The following is a 17009-nucleotide window of genomic DNA, read 5'->3' as shown; positions in this document are numbered from 1 at the left end:
AATATACACACGAGCAACAAAATATATATATATATATAATTCTAAGTATATATGTGTGTATGTATATATTTGTATATATAATAACAGTTAATAAAATAATAAAATCTTGGAAAATAGGTAGAAAAAGAGGGATGACCTAGGTCAGATCTAGCCACTTAACTTTTTGGAGCATGTAATATCTACAGATTCCTTTAATCATACATAAATTATTAATTCTTCATGAAATCTACCTCCTGGTTTCTTAAGTTTCATTGATTCATTAATTCTGCCATTACACTTTTTCATCAGAGATATTTTATCTTCTAGCCTGTTATAACCCTTTGACTTGGGAAAGAAGTATAACTTTCTGATTTTTAAAAGCAAGTATTTTAAAATATAAGACCATCAGTCCCTGAATTTTTCAAGTTATTAAACTGGAAGACCTTGAAACCACGTTTTTTAAAAGGAAATATGTGTATGTATTCACACAGATACATATTTTTAGTATATGTTTGTATGCACGTGAATATATGTGTGCATTTTATTTATATGTGTTTATATTTATATATGTGAATATATTCTATATGTATATGTATTTTATATATATATATATATATATATATATATATATATATATATATATATATATATATATATATATATATATATATAAATAGAGGATGTCAAATTCCAAATGGTTGTTTACGGACATAAATTTATCCAAAATTATTTCTTGTCCAAAGATTTCTAAGTCTTGATCTATATAAATCTAAATGAATCAACTTTGTGTGATCCATGAATTAAATATACATTGTCATATTTTATGATAACATATATAATCTATGTGATCACACCATATGAAAAGAACACTACATTCATCTAGAATGAGTAATATGCATAAGGGAACTTGACCTACAGTGCATTTCTTTATGTTCTAGAAGATTCCAACAGCCACTGATTCCTTCCCCAAATTTCCACTTAGCTTTTAGGATGAGAAATCTGTATCTTTGACAGACTCATGAAACTCGTGTAAGTGACTAAGTCACCACCAAACTGCTTTACGTAATGAATCCTTAAAGGTCTTTCGGAACACAGTCAAAAAAGAAAGGAGAGAGAGAAGTCAAGAGAGAGAAGAGAGCTATTTCTATTTTTAAAATGCGTAATTAATGTTATAAACTTTCTTTAAGACAGTCACCTATATGTGAGAGTTTTAGGATCACTATTCATACTTATTTTCATATTGTAAAATAAAATAAATATGAGGTCCTTTGTATATGTTTTGCTCATATTGTTCATAAATATGTAGCTACAGATATTGAACTTTTTATGCGTGTATATATACACGTCCAAAGCTTATTCAGTTATTCAGTATCTTCTAAAATCTGGTATCTACTGATACTTAGTATCTTCTGAAATTGAGAGAGAAGGAATTTAATGCTCACTGAGTGTCTGCTACATGTTAAGCATGGCATCCATTATTCTCTCATACATAATTATATTTGTTAATTGTGTATGTGAATTGAGAGAACTCTAACATAGTAATAAAAATAAATCACAGAGTACTGATATCTTATTTTCCACCTAATAAAATCAATAGTTATTAGGCTGACATATAAGACACTCTCCTAGCCTAGGTACTCTTACTGCCTTCTTTTTTATTTTCACAGTCTTTTGTGCAGTAATTATATTTATTCTCAACTCTCCAGGAAACTCATGGAATTTTTTTAATCTAACAACATCATTGGTATTTTAGTTTCACTTATAAAATATTATATTGCTTTAATGAAAATAAAAGTAACTAGTGACATCTCACCATGTGTTAGTACTGAAAATGTTTTAATGGATTCATATGTGTATATGTGTATATATACACATATATACGTGTATGTGTATATCTGTATGTATATGTACATGTATACACACATACACACACCAACATATGCCACTTCTACTAGTTCTGAAAATTGCTCAGAAGCTCAAGCAAACAAAGCTCATTCCTTTTCTCTCCTGTCATATAATGCATCGTTTAAATATGGTACAAAATTTATTAATTTTCTTTTATGTTTCACAAAACTGAAACTGTTTTCAATTTGAGTCCTATTTTCTGTGATAATGGCTGCCATTTATATTTCATGAATACAGCTGCATTTAAAGTGATAACACTTTGATCACAGCATGTATGTATATGTACACATGCACACATATTTTAACAGACTGTTTATTAAAATTAGCAGTATCCTCTCTTCTGATAGAGGTCAGTTCAATTAAACTGTCATTAATTAAATGCCTACTGTGTGCAATGCACTGATAATATGAAAGAGTAAAGGAAAAAAAAAAGGCCCTTCCTTCAAAAGTCCCCAGTCCCTTGGGAGTGACTTGCATATGTATCGATAAATAATTGGAATCCAGCGCTCTCTCTCCTGTACCTAAATGCTGAGAAAGCAGAGCTGTTTGATGATTTAAGACAATTCAATATATGAATTGAATTCTAAGGCAGAATTGGCATTCTAATGTTCCAAAAGCTAAGCTTACACACTGACAACAGAGGACCTTTTATGAAGAAGAGTAGTTTTGATATATTTGGGGGTAAACTTGTAAGTGTGGATTAGCACAGGAAAACAACTAAACCATTTTGGGGATCTCTTTTGTTTTTTCTTTTGTGTGTTTTAAATTTCAGCTTCTCAATGAATCTTTTTTTCAAATATTTTTAAGAGCTTAGTAATTGATGGCATTTTCTTTGCCATTATTATTCATGTCACTCTACAATAGGGAGAAATGTTATTTTTTGTAGGCAAATCACTGTAAAAAAATAATAATTTGGGGTCATTCCTTGCTTTAATTTATTTGCATCTTCTGCAGAGACAGTTTAACAGTGTTCACCCAGGGAAAAAATAATGCCAACAGAAAAAGAATATAAACATGAGGGAGGGGAAAATAAAGTTTTAAAAACGTTCGCACTGTTGTAATTTTATGTCTCATGACATAAAATCTCACTCACCAAGAGGTTTGTGTCTCAGGATGTACAGCCAGGCCTCAGTACTGGTTTCCTTATATTCTGCTCCATGTACAAAATGTCAAAGTATGAAATGATTTTAACTGTTCCTTTTGGTAGGAATGACTGAGGGGTCATCTCCAGAGAGAGTAGTTCTTGCTTTGGTACGTGATACAGTGTGATTAACAAACTCCAGATAGCACAGAGAAGCAGGTCCGAGTAAGGTTTTTAAGTGCAGTTCCCTACCCAAGACGATGTATTGCCTGGCGCTGATATGGCAGTACTGGAGGGGGAATATATGCATCTATATAAAAGCAAAGACAATCCTTGCTTTCTTCTTGAGCAGCTGCAGCCAGTCCCACTAATGGACGTGCAAAAGCAGAAACGAGCAGCACAAGGTATGTGTTCGTTTTCACAGATGGTACTGCAGACACGTTGGTAATGGAAAAGGAAGTCGTGTACGTGAGCTATTTGACCATGGGGGTGGGGGGCAGGGAGCTACAGAAGGACAGCCTGATTACAGTACTTTCCTGTGTAATTGACCGTGTGAGTTATTGAAGCAGTTTTGCCATGAAAGATTTCAGTTATTACAAAATTACATCATTATTGTTAAGGAAATGCATAATTCCAAGTTGTCTTTTTAAAATAATGTCATTAAAACTTTAAAAATCAGCTTAGATTTCCCTGTCTGCCCAGACCCTCAATAATGAAATTATCTGCTAGATCTGGGTTTTACCTATAACAGTCACAGAACCCTTATTTAAAGACACATCTTTCATTTGAACAGCAACAAAATGTACTAGGTACTTATTATAACTCTTGGAAAGGTGTATTTAAGTACCTGATTGTATGGGTCCTGAGAAAGTACAAAGTTGAATAAAAAATGAGATAACATTTTAAAAGAATTATTTATAGAATCAAAAATTAAATGAAAAAAAAAAAAAAAATTAAATGAAGTTTAGGTTTGTTTCCCTTAGGTCCCACCCCATGTATTTCAAAGTCACAGAGAATGAAATAGTACAAGAAGTATTCCCAATATAGTCTTATAAAGTATTTAGTTATTTAGTACAAATTGCATATTTGGTATCAGGGTCTCTCATTGATACATTTGCAGATTTTTAACATGGTTCTTAACTGTTTCAAACTTCAGTATATTTAACTGTATTTCCATAAGTTTTGTTGTTGTTGTTAAGAGGAAATAAGCAGCAATTACCATCCTTCTAATGAGCAAACTATATGCTATGTTTTAATATCTGACCTCAACTCAATAGCCTGTAAAACATGTTTATAGAGTTAATAATATTTTAGTCTTGCTGTTATGTAATGAAATGGAAACTATATCACACATGAAAAGTATAAATAGACTCCATAGGTCACTGAAGAACATGTACTTTTATATCTAATAATGGGGGAAATGGTTAAGGGAAAAGAATTGTAAATATTTTTGTATTATTCAAATCTGAGGAATTTGATGAAATGACCTCATTTTTCAGAATTGGCAGCACTTTATCTTGAATAATGAGGATACCACACATTGCAAAAGGTTTCTGCCAAGGAACATACAAATATATAAATTTACTATATAAATCTAGTTAATTGTTACCTGAACATGTGTGTTTACAGAACTTGTCAAAACCCTAGCACCATTTTTCCTGCCCCATCTCTAGCTATGGTGAATGCAAAAGAGATCCTGGTTCACAGCTGCCTTTTCATGCTAGCATTTTAGGGACTAAGTCAATGCACTAATTTCTGCTTTTAAACAGAGGCTTTTTTCACATATTTTTTTATTCTTATTTTTTGAGACAGCAGGATCAAAACTCATGCACTGCACCCATCCCCCTTCCCCACCACTACCTCTCCATCAGGCAAACGCTGCGCTCTTCCTCTGGCTTCGGCTGTATCTACCAACTTCAAAACTGATCGTTGCCATATCTGATCAAGGATGAGTCATTTCTTTCTGGTACCTCAAAACTTGGATAATTTGATCAGCTGTTATAGGGCGGTTTGAAGAGATAAGGGTTCTTCAAAGCCAAACTATGGTGAAATATTTTTGGTAAAAATTCCCCAATCACTTCTTTAGTAATATGGCCTGAAACATGGTTAAGAACTGTAGCTCTGAAGTGAGGGAGACCTGGGTTTGTATCTTAGCCTGACTATTTAACAATTGAAAAATGTTTGAAAACCTCAGTTTTCTCATCTGTAAAGTGGATAGAATAACAATAACAATAATAATAATAGTAACAATAATTCCTATCTCTTAGGATTGTTTTGAAGATGTCAGATAATGAAACTAAGCCTTTAGTATATTATCCTACGCAAAATAAATACTTGATAAATATTAGATGTATGATGGTGATTGTTAAAAAGGGACAAAAAGTAGTCAAACAAGAGAATTCTACCAGATAATTGATTCAAAAGTGGTTTTTAGAAAAAGTCTTGTGCTTTTGCCTAGACTTAGAGACTAGGATATATTTTTTGATACTAGGTAAGTCAAAGAACCATTCTCAGTCTTTTACCTCACCAGTAAAGTGAGAGTATGATAATCCCTGGTAATTCATTTTGAATCTAAACTGAGGTAATATATGTCAGGAGTTCTTAACCTTGGGATCCATGGGCACTCAGATCCATGTGAAATCTTTGGATACATTTTGTGAAGGACATTCTTTTGAACAGCCTGAAGTTTATTTGTAAAATATTTGACATATTTTTTTTTATTATCTGGGGAGAGTGTCATAAATTTTATCAAAAGAATGTATGACTTCGAAGAATGTTAAGAACCATTGATATAGATGTAAATGCCTTGAGGGATGGTAACACCTCATGGACCAGCTATTATCTGTTAGCTGATACAAAAAGAATTACTGATTATTATCTGTTATTTTCTGTTTCTTTCAAAATGACCATATCACCATCACTATCATATAACCAATCCTACTTAGGTAATACATAAAATACCTATATTTGTTTCTTAAACTAAATGCTTAGAAACTGAACCTTTTGAACTTCAGGCTTTTTCTAGAAAAGTCCCTATCACCAAGATTTTTCTTTTCTATAATGTGAAGAATTCCCATAGTAAATGTTTGCTAAATATACTGTTTAAATAAAATTTGCAATAAATTTATTAAAACAGAATCAATTCTTGTATTCTCATGCTGAGGTTTACTTTAGAGGTGCTAAAGTTGTGCCTCCAAAAAGCCTTTTTTTTTTCCTTTTCAGTGTCAGATTTTGGCACTAGCATAGAAGAAGGTCCCTGTAGAAACTCTCTCAGACCATTGTTGTTACTGCAGGAAAGGTGGAAATGGATCTGTGGTGGCAGAAATAGAAGCAGTGAGAGACATGAGCAGTTCTTTTGACAATAATGACTTCCATGTGAAATGAAAAAAGACAGTGTAGACATAAATCTTCAACCATATTTTCAGCTGTCCAAATACATATTGCTATAGAGGCAGAACATTGTTATAGAAACAGCATGGGTTTAGAACTCCAAAGATCTGGATTTTTCTAGTCCTGGTCTGTTATGTAATTTGTGTGTGACATCAGATGTTTGCTCATTTACTAAATATGGAGTAAGCCAAAGTATGGAGATGGGGGTCCTTCAGACCTATGTAATGGGTTATATATCTGTGTGATAAATTTCTAAAATCTGAAGACTTGAAGAATCCATATGAATAATCTAAAGCATGAGATTTACCTGGGGAACTCTTATTTTCTGCAATCCCACTCCACGAGTCAACAATTGCGTCTCAGAAGAAATGGAGCTAATGTGTTTTAGCGTGTCCTGATATACTGGACAACTCCCATGTGGTGACGAGTCAGTGGAAAGGTCTTAGGCACATTCGTACCTGGGTACAATGTATGATTACTAGAGTATGAATTGCCTCATGTCCTGGAACAGACGTTGTTCCATTGCTCCTAGCCAAGGATGTCAGTTTAGTTTACACTGGTCTCCATTAGCTTTGCTGATGTGTTGAGGAAGTGAATTTAATAAGCAGGTAAACAGGTTTTGTTTCCAAACTCTGAGATAGGTAATTACAAGATGGATGCTTGGCTGAACCTTGTAGAGTCTCTTCAGTTTTCTGGCAAGAAATCTGAGGGCATAGAGGGCTGTTTTCAAGCAGGCATAGACTTGCTGTTTCAATCAATTCTTCACGATTTTATTTGGAACAAAAGCCATCCAAGGTATTAATATCTGTTGCTTTTTGCTGGCAGAGCTCTTTCCCTGCTCTTGCTAAAACATTGGCCAGCCCATGCTTCTGATAAAATTCTGGCTATTAATTTAAAGGTGTTCATTGCAAGCCAGCATCTGTTTTAAGTGGTTTTAGGTACTGCAGTCCTTATATTCTGTAGGGTCTATTGGTGTGTAGTCATTAGTCAATTAATTCCTTAATGGGCGGAAGTGGGGGAGAGTGGCCTTCTATGTCTCTTAGTGGTGAATAATAGTGATAATGACTAAAATAATATTTGTCATTTATTCAACAATTATTGAATGTCTATTATATATGATAGTCATGAACACATTATTTAGTTTACATCAACTCTTTTGGTGGTTAATAGGGCAAAGTTATTGATAGGACATTATTACTGATGGGACAATAAGCAAGGATCTTGCTTCTGAAATGACTAGACTATTACCCATTTTTATTAAGGAGCACAGAGAGTAAGCCCTCTGATTATTAGATAACTTTCAGCCTTTACATGAGATTTATTCGTGGGAGATGCTTTGGTTTCTTCAGGAATGTTTCCATATAATTTACATGAATTAAACTGTCAATGTTCATGAACGATCTCAGTTTGTATCACGTTAACTCAACACGTAGTTAGTTTTAGCAGATGGTACTGGAAACTGAGAGATTACAGATCATGTCTGCCATATACATCACTGTAACCCCAGCTTCTAGCACAGTGTCAGGCACGTGGTGGACATTTAATAATTATTCCCAGAACTGAACTGAATTAAATTTACCACTGAAATTTTATTACTGAAAAGTTGTACCAGAAGGTTCTATCATAGCCATCTGTGCATTTCCCTAAAATGAAGTTTTCAAAGGATTCTTGATATAATCGAATAAACATAGAAATTATTTAAAGAGTTAAAAATACTTGAGGTACCTCCAGACTAACGGCATGTATATCAAATTTCAGATTGATTTGATTTAAAATGGCTAAGATATAAAACCATAAAAAATGTGAGTAAATGCTCTGCCTATCAAGGCTTGTTATGTAATTACATGGTTTCAGTATGGTTCTTATTCATAGAAAACTATTATAAAGCATCATTTCTGCACAAATAACTCCACTAGTAGGGATTTTTAATATCTTGAAGATGAATATCCATGTCTCTAAATGTTAAGCCACTTGAATTAATAATTCACTCAAATTTACTTTTTATTAATCAAGTGAATAAGTTCTGTGTTAATAATGAAATTTGAAAACCTTAAAATGTTTCTTTTTGGCTGATCTTCAAATAATAAAATAAAATAAGCAATAAAAACAGATGAACCAATTTGAAACTTTTTTTCCCATTCTTATTCTTTTCTAAAGACACATCTGGGTTTACCAACATATGTGTCAGGGCTCAACACAGAGGGATCTGCAACTGACTGAGGATTTAAGCACCATAGAAGCAAAACTTCAATCAGAAGCTTTGAGAAAAATTTAATGATAGTGATGCCATGCAGTGGTTAGCTGTGAACCTAAAGACTAAAGGTCTTTTTAGTTAGTCATTACACTTCTTGGTGTACTCTACAGCAGGAAAAGGAAAAAATTACATTGGATTTAAAGTGTACGTATATTAAAAGATGGGTGTGTCATTTTCTGTTTCAAATCCTGGCGTGGATGATTGTCCAGATTCATCACCTAAATTGCTGTTGTGAAAATCAGTATGGTGGTTATAATACATTTGAAACATGGAAAGGAAACAAAGAATTCTCAGTAATTGAAAAGCCCTTGCGAGGCCAATCACTGGGCTGGCCTCGGAATTCCTTGCAATTAACTGTTCCTACCACGGTCCATCCTTCTTCACACAGGAAATTACCAGCCAACAGAAATAACATGAAGGCCACACAAATGCAACCTAAAAGTCAGTGGGCAAACTATCTAAACTTGAAGTTAAAAGCAAACAGTTCCTTGTTGATTCCAGAATTTCCTCTGTAGAAATTTTCAGTTCAGATGGCTTTCAGGTAGATTTGGGTTTTCGGCCGACCTTCCTTCACTCTTGCCCTCTGTTGAAACCACATAGAAACAGAAGGTGCACTTAGAGAAGGCCAGGGGCAGAGGATGCTATGACTGTGTGTAGCTTTGGATGTGTAAAGGACAGCTTTCCTTCAGCCTGAAAGGAGCACCTGTCAAGTATGCCACCGGTGTTAGCCACTAACTACTTATTCCTATCATTTCCTCTCCCAGAAGTGTCCTTATCCATATCACTCCATTCTCCTCTCTCCTGCACAAAGTCATGGAGGTACAAATTATTATCATCTCTTAAAAGCAGCCTGTAGGAAAAGGAGAAACAATTTATTATTTAAAACATACACACGCACATATAGAACCATCAGCAATGCATGACTCTAATGATGCATATACAGGAGAGTTGGAGCTTTGTTCTACCTGACCTTGTGTCCTCAGGACATAGCAAGTATCTGGCTTCAGCTATTTCTCAAAAATAAGTGTGGGATGTAGGATTGGAAAATTAACTCTCTTGATTTTATTGTCTACAACCTCATTAGCCCTCTCTGACCAACTGAAGATAGATTTGTCAATCCAAATTTGTCAAATCTAAATTTGTCAATCCAAATCCAAATTTGTCAATCCAAATCCAATTTGTCAAATCCAGATTGATAGATTTGTCAATCCAAAGGAATATTTTTTAAAAACTTTTTTTTCAAAAACGGGAGTGATGACTAGTGATAAAAATAATAGCAAGAGAGATTATTTTCAACTTTATTAATGTTTAGCTGCTCAAGACAGCACTGTCCTAGGTGCTTATTACTTAGACTATTTGATGACTGTTAAGAGACATGATTTCTGTCTTTAACATAGTAAAAAGGAGAATGACAGAATATTTTAAAACTCTGTTATACCTGATAAACTATGAATGAAATAAGATCTTTAGTGCCTTTCTTTCTCTTTAACAAGTTCATTTTTGAAAAGTGGGGCAGGGGAAACTTCTATTCTGCTTCCTTCGGCAGCAGACTGCTTCTCTGCACTTGATTGGGTTAAGGATGTTGGTGACTTCAGCCATACTCCATCCAGCCAGGTTCTCACTGTGGGTCAGGGCTCTCATCTGCGTTGTGATTTAGAGAGTTGTGGCACGGTGTACAATTCTGTGCTCGCACAACTAAGGACATTGCCCACTTCTCCCACCTTCTCTGTTGCTTCCAGTAATTCCAAGTGCATCAAACATAAGGTTCTACGGTGCTTACCAAAGTGATACATTTGTTTAGATGGGAGGTAACTTACTATGTGAAATATTTCTCACCTACCTCCCACTCTCCTCCCGCACACAGGCACGCCCCTATTGAATTCTAGGTGTGAACACCTAGACATTTCACTCTGACTCAACTTTCCATTCTCATATTTGATAAGATTGGCACAGATAAAATACATGTGATTATACCCAACTATATGCTTTAAGCATATCTAAAATGTGCAATAAGTAGATTAAGGAGATATAAACGAAACCAACAAAATATTTTTCTCTTACAAAAGAAATACAATTGAATCCCCTTGATGGATAGCTAACTTGAGCGCCTACTACGTACCTGGCATTGTTTTATTACATCCATTTGTCCACATTAATACTCACAGCAGCTCACACTTTAAAGATGAGGAAATTTAAGCATTGCCAGGTTAAGTAACTTGCCCAAAGTTGCACCCAAGCAACTCAAGACAGAGACATGTTTTGAGTACAAGTTGTCTGACTCCTAAATCTGATTATTAACCCCCCCATGCCATACTGACTCCGAGTAAGTGAATCCAAAGGACTCCTGATGTATTTAAAATAAGATATGGTTTACGTAAAATATACCAGCCTTTATTGGAGCCTAAGTGCTGCTTAAAGCAAGATATGCCTGTGGAAACCAGTCCTGTAATTTCAGGATTTTCCCTTGAACTAATGAAGGGCATTTTCTTTGCAACAGAATTAAGCACAAAGTTGTGCAAGGATTGAAGCGTTCTCTGAAACCAGGATTACACCCACTTTGGCGTGCTGTGTCAAGCAGCCAGGGCATAAGGAAAGAAAAGCAGGCTGCAGTGAATGGTTATACGTTCAGATTTGAGCCTCAGCCATATATGTGGGTCAGTTTCCAAATGGACATTTACATTGCCTTTATATGGATCAAACTGGTGTTTATTTGCAAAACGTGTTATTTAGATCTCGGAAAAGAAGACAGCATGGCCCCAGGGAAGTTTCACAATTATAACCTAACTAAGCTCCCCGACTTATCTCGGATAAAGGGGGCCCCCAGAGTGTTTGATAAACACAACCTCTAATAGTTCATTGATTTGGGGGAAACGGCAGTCTGTACTTTTGCAGTAGGTCCCAATTTGGACTTTGAGGGCCAACACCCAACTTTTGTGCTGCTCTTATTGAGACTGAGAAATTTATGATACACTCCTGGTCCTGATTTGGGGTGGGGGGAGTAAAGAAAAAAGGGGAGCCAGAGATTATCTTTGTGAAAAACTCTGGCTTTTATTACATCACCTAAAGTAGCCCAACCTGCTACACTAATGAAATTGTGTTCTTGGTTGAAAAGGACAATTGTTAGCCTGACTTTGTGCTCACTACAAACATTCCCCCAATCTTGTTAAATTATTGCTCTCATTTCAGATTTTTATGGCTATGCAGCTTACCAGTCCTCATTTCTTTACGTTTCATTCATTTTCTTTGTATTGATGATTAATGGAGGATGTTGAATGTTAGAGTGAGCAGGCATCAGCAATTGCAAGATCATAATTAGTTTAGCTGACGAGGGCCTCTGATAGCACTTGCATCTGGATGGAAAAATTACCCTATAGGGAACTGGCTGCTCACCAGGTCTTTTTAGTGATACATTGTGAAACACCCGATGAATCAAATGCCCTTTCAATGCCAAGAAAGTGTTCCAGTCTTGAAGCCAAAATTATGTCTGCAGAAAGCTTTCCATTTGAAATGTATCAGAGTACAATTATAACCATTGTATTTTCTTGGCAGGGATACCACTCGTCTACAGTATGGACTCAAGTTAAATAAATTGCCTAAATTTTATGAATCCCTGAAATTTTGACTTATGGTGTTTGTAATTTTTAATTTATAACAAAATTGGGCTCCAGCAAGACTTTTTCCACTCCTTATCTAACATGCATATTTTATCATTAAAGGCTTTACTTCCTAGAGAAAGGAGAGCAGAGTTGCAATTCAGGCTCTTTTTTTTTTTTTTTTTTTTTTTCAGCAAGAGAGTTCCATTTCCTGCCTGTTAGTATTTGCGCCTAGGAACACAGCCTGACTTTTGTTTCAGTGAGAAGTTTAATGGAATCATTACTTGATAGCAAGAATGGAACAAGCAATACTAATGATCTACTTTCAAATATTCTTGGATTATTTTTGAATCTGGTGATTAGAGAATTCAGCCCACTAAAATCAATTTGTGTTCAGAAATGCTTGTGATTTCCAAGTCTAAGTCAAATAAAATAAATAAATAGCCATTGATGGGACTATGTTGTCTGGCTTAAGTAGGCCCCTCATAAGGATTCTCATTAGTAATACTGTACTTCTAGTTGGCAGAAGTTTCTACTATTCCTCTCAGCTTTGGGAGACAGAGGGTGTGTTCTCTTTCAGATTTTACAGTTGCAAACCAAAAATTAGAACTGAGTGTCTTACGGTCTCTTAATACTTATGTTACATGAATGACATCCAGAAAGACACACATCAGGTTTAATTGTAAGTGGTTTACGTGCCGCATTTATTCCAAGCTTGACTACATTTTAAAGCTCAGGTAGCCTGTGCGCCTCCCTTTCCAGAGTATATTAAACATATTGCCAGGCTCTGTCTTTGGACTTTTGTTTTGACACTTTTAAAAGGTATATTTTAGGGTTCAGCATTTAGGAACCATCATTAAAGGCACAAAACCCAAAGTTCAAAAAGTGAAAGCTGTTTCTGTGAAAGGCCTTTGGTGTTGCACACACCTCATCCATCACTGCAGGGTTAATTATAATGAAAATCAGTGGTGCCTATTAAACACAATTGAACCTGACCTCATTATGGGCAGTGTGGTTTTATACTGTCATTGTTGCTAGTCTAAAGACAAAACTCCTGGGTTGATTTGGTCTAACTCCACTGATCATGTGACTCACCTCTGACCTTGTGGTTTTTTTTTCCCCATTCCAGAGGCGTAGAGGCTCGGGTGTTTTTTGTGCCAATTGCTTGACCACAAAGACCTCTCTCTGGCGAAAGAATGCAAATGGCGGATATGTATGCAATGCGTGTGGCCTCTACCAGAAGCTTCACTCGGTAAGAACTTGTTAGACTGTTTCAGGAAAAGCTTTATAAAGCACCCTGGTCTGTGGCGTGATAAGTTCCATTCCCTGGCTTGCAGTGCCTGCCCCTGCAGAGTTTAATGCAGTCGCTTTGAGTGCACATGTGATTTATGGTGGACCGGCCTTAGAGGTTATGGGGAGATACATTTGAGATCATTAGTAATGCATTATGCTTCTTTTGATATAAAAGAGGAAAATGATTGATTTCTGGGAACGTCACATAACAGATAGTTGAACAAGTGGTTATCAGAATTCGGTGAAATTAATTTAGGTAGAGAGGAGAAGCCTCAAAAATGCAGAAGTACATAAAAAGTTTAAAATAAAAAGGGGGACTCTCCCATATTCATTATAACATCTAGGGCAGGGGGGAAATGCTTATTTTCCCGTTTACCATTGGAATTTGCAAGTGTCATTTGGGCTGCTTTGGGGGCTGGAAGTTGGACACGTTCAGAAGAGCGGTTCTAAACTGGGGCCCAGGATGCCAGTGCTCTACAGTGCTGCCAATGGTATCTGAGGTATCTGAGGGCTTGAAGAGCACACAGCAGAGCAAGATGCGGAAGTGCTTTGTGTTTTAAGATCTCTGGCTGACTAATTTCTAGGGCTCTCTGAGGTACCTCAGTTATTTCTAACCAAATTGTAGGTGGAATCCTCTAATAAAATTTAAACTCACAAATCTCCCATCTTTATATGCATTTGACTTCTTGGATATTTTTTTAGTTTAGATAGCTTATCTGCTGACCAGAGCTGCCTTTAAAAATAGGAATGCCGGGGCTTCCCTGGTGGCGCAGTGGTTGAGAATCTGCCTGCCAATGCAGGAGACACGGGTTCGAGCCCTGGTCTGGGAAGATCCCACATGCCGCGGAGCAACTAGGCCCGTGAGCCACAGCTACTGAGCCTGCGCGTCTGGAGCCTGTGCTCTGCAACAAGAGAGGCCGCGATAGTGAGAGGCCCGCGTACCGCGGTGAAGAGCGGCCCCCCACTTGCCGCAGCTAGAGAAAGCCCTCGCACAGAGACGAAGACCCAACACAGCCATAAATTAAAAAAAAAAAAAAAAATAGGAATGCCCCATGTAGTAAACAGAAATCTATTTCCCTCTGCCTTTTTCATTTTGTTTGGCATTTTACCACAGCTCTTAGCACCAGCCAATGAATAGATTACAGCTACGGAGAATATAATTTTAGACAAAATGTCCTCCTAAATGGACCATTGGAAGCACTCTTTTAAAAAATGCGTGCTGCCAACAATGCTAATTGGTAGTAAACTGTAAAAACCTTAGTTATTAGCATGGAGCTAATAGAAGGATTCCCCCCCGCCCCCGACACACACACACACCACCATCACCTTACTTTTTCTTGAACTTCACCACTTAAGCACAGCAATAAGCTTCCATTCAATGGGTACTGACATTAATAATTTTAATTGAACTCAGACCAATCAAAGGCCAAAAATTAATTAAACTGCTGCTCTTCCAGGTTATGGTAATTTAACAACTGCGATATAAACTAAACTTTTTTACAATTATTTTAATATTCATCTCTCCAGAGATGAGATGTTTTCAATTCTGAGGTTTTTTAAAATCACAAATTTAAACACATAAAGGTTATGCTCACATTTCATGTCAAAGACTGCCACAAAAATTATGAAAGTTTAAAAAAGGTATTAATGCATATTTCAGATTTCTTTAGAAGATAGAGATTAACTACTGCATTTTTATATATATATATATTTTTTTTTTTTAATTAATTTATTTGTTTTTGGCTGTGTTGGGTCTTCGTTTCTGTGCGAGGGCTTTCTCTAGTTGCGGCAAGCGGGGGCCGCTCTTCATCGCGGTGTGCGGGCCTCTCACTGTCGCGGCCTCTCTTGTTGCGGAGCACGGGCTCCAGACGCGCAGGCTCAGTAGTTGTGGCTCACGGGCCCAGTTGCTCCGCGGCATGTGGGATCTTCCCAGACCAGGGCTCGAACCCGTGTCCCCTGCATTGGCAGGCAGATTCTCAACCACTGCGCCACCAGGGAAGCCCCTGCATATTTTTATAATATGAATATGAGCTCTTTATAAACCTGAAATTCTGAACAAAGTAAATGAACATGGACTATCCAAGGGGATGTGGCATTTTCATTCTGAAATGAATAATTTGATTGTCAGTAACAAGTGTGTTATCCATTTTCCTTCAAAATATCTTTGTGACAATAAAAACACTGCAAAAGGTTTTGTATTTCGTTTAACATATAAAAAGTACTCTCCTGCATTGAGGTGCATCCTTTCTAGGTATAATTCACAAGTTACGTATTGTTTATATTCATATTTTATGTAGAGATTACTTCCTGATTTCAGTAATCTTTTAGAAAAATCAGATTTTAGCCCATTTAAAGACTCTCCTAAATTTTTAATCTGTAAATATGCATTGATTTATTGAACATATTCTCTTGATTTTATAAATCAAAATTAGAGCTCTTACTGCAAGTAAAGTTTTTATTATAGTCTTATCTATGGATTTTAGTCATGTAATATAAACACCTGTTGACCATGTACATAAATACGAATCATATAATACTTAAGCTGAGTGAAAGTCAGCATTCTATTTAAGTACAGAGTAGACTGACAGATAGGATATTTGAACCGAGCCTACCAATAAATTTAGATTGTCAACAGAAGACAAATGCTTCACCTGTTAACAAGTAAAATCTTCCATAGTGAGTGCTTACATAATTAAAGGAGAAAAAAACGTGAGAGATTTTTTAAAAAACCTCTCACTGATAATGGCTTTGATTACCTGATATCTTTCCTTACAATTCTGTCAGTTTGTCTTTGATTATTTATGTTCTGATGTTTAATAGTCTATATTTAGTCAGCTGGGGCTGGCATAACAAAATACCATAGACTGGGTGGCTTAAACAACAGACATTTATTTTCACACAGTTCTGGGGCCGGAAACCTGAGATTAGGGTGCCAGCCTGGGTATGTTCTGGTGAGAGCTCTCTTCCTGGCTTGTAGAAGGCTGCCTTCTCACTGTGTCCTCATTTAACCATATTTACCTCCTAAAGGCCTTATCTTCAGAAACAGTCACATTGGGGTTAGAGCTTCAACCTATGAATTGTAGGGGGGGCGGGGAGAGGGGGACACAATTCAGACTGCAGCCATGTATCATTTTTCCACAGTTGTCATCAAAACCTATCTCCCATGTTACTATATTGACATCTTGGTGCATGACTCAAAAGTTGAGAATATTTCAGAAAAATCACATTTCTTCAAGTAACTTTAAACACCGTTTTATCACGAAATAATGCAATTCCAAAATCTATTGAGTTTGGAAAAGCTGTTTCCAAGTAGCTTAAAGTTCTTCAGTCCTCCCTGTAAAGATGGGCATGATTTAATTAGGGTAAAATAATGTGCCTTGGTTACTTCCTCTGATCCTGCTTAGGGCAAAAGGAGGAGATTTAGTAAATCTATAACGTAAAGCCTATCTTTGCTTTGAACTTAAGCATGGTTTATATTTGTGAGGAATTGTTAATGCATTTTAATGTGTTTTTT

The 17009-nt window shown here is 36.1% G+C and overlaps 1 protein-coding gene across 6 annotated transcripts in view; it reads left to right on the top strand.

The window, feature by feature from the left end:
* TRPS1 (transcriptional repressor GATA binding 1) overlaps nucleotides 1–17009 on the top strand; it is a 253448-nt gene that overhangs the window by 232308 nt on the left and 4131 nt on the right. For all 6 annotated transcript variants that reach the window (XM_068525872.1, XM_068525870.1, XM_068525867.1 and 3 more), the window contains one exon: nucleotides 13332–13454. In XM_068525872.1, coding sequence (XP_068381973.1) covers nucleotides 13332–13454 — 123 coding nt within the window. The remainder of the gene's footprint in view (nucleotides 1–13331; nucleotides 13455–17009) is intronic.

Source organism: Eschrichtius robustus, chromosome 17 (genome assembly GCF_028021215.1).
Source record: "Eschrichtius robustus isolate mEscRob2 chromosome 17, mEscRob2.pri, whole genome shotgun sequence".
Classification (NCBI taxonomy): domain Eukaryota; kingdom Metazoa; phylum Chordata; class Mammalia; order Artiodactyla; family Eschrichtiidae; genus Eschrichtius; species Eschrichtius robustus.
Note: the sequence above shows the minus strand (reverse complement) of the source record. Positions and strands in the feature narration are given on the sequence as shown.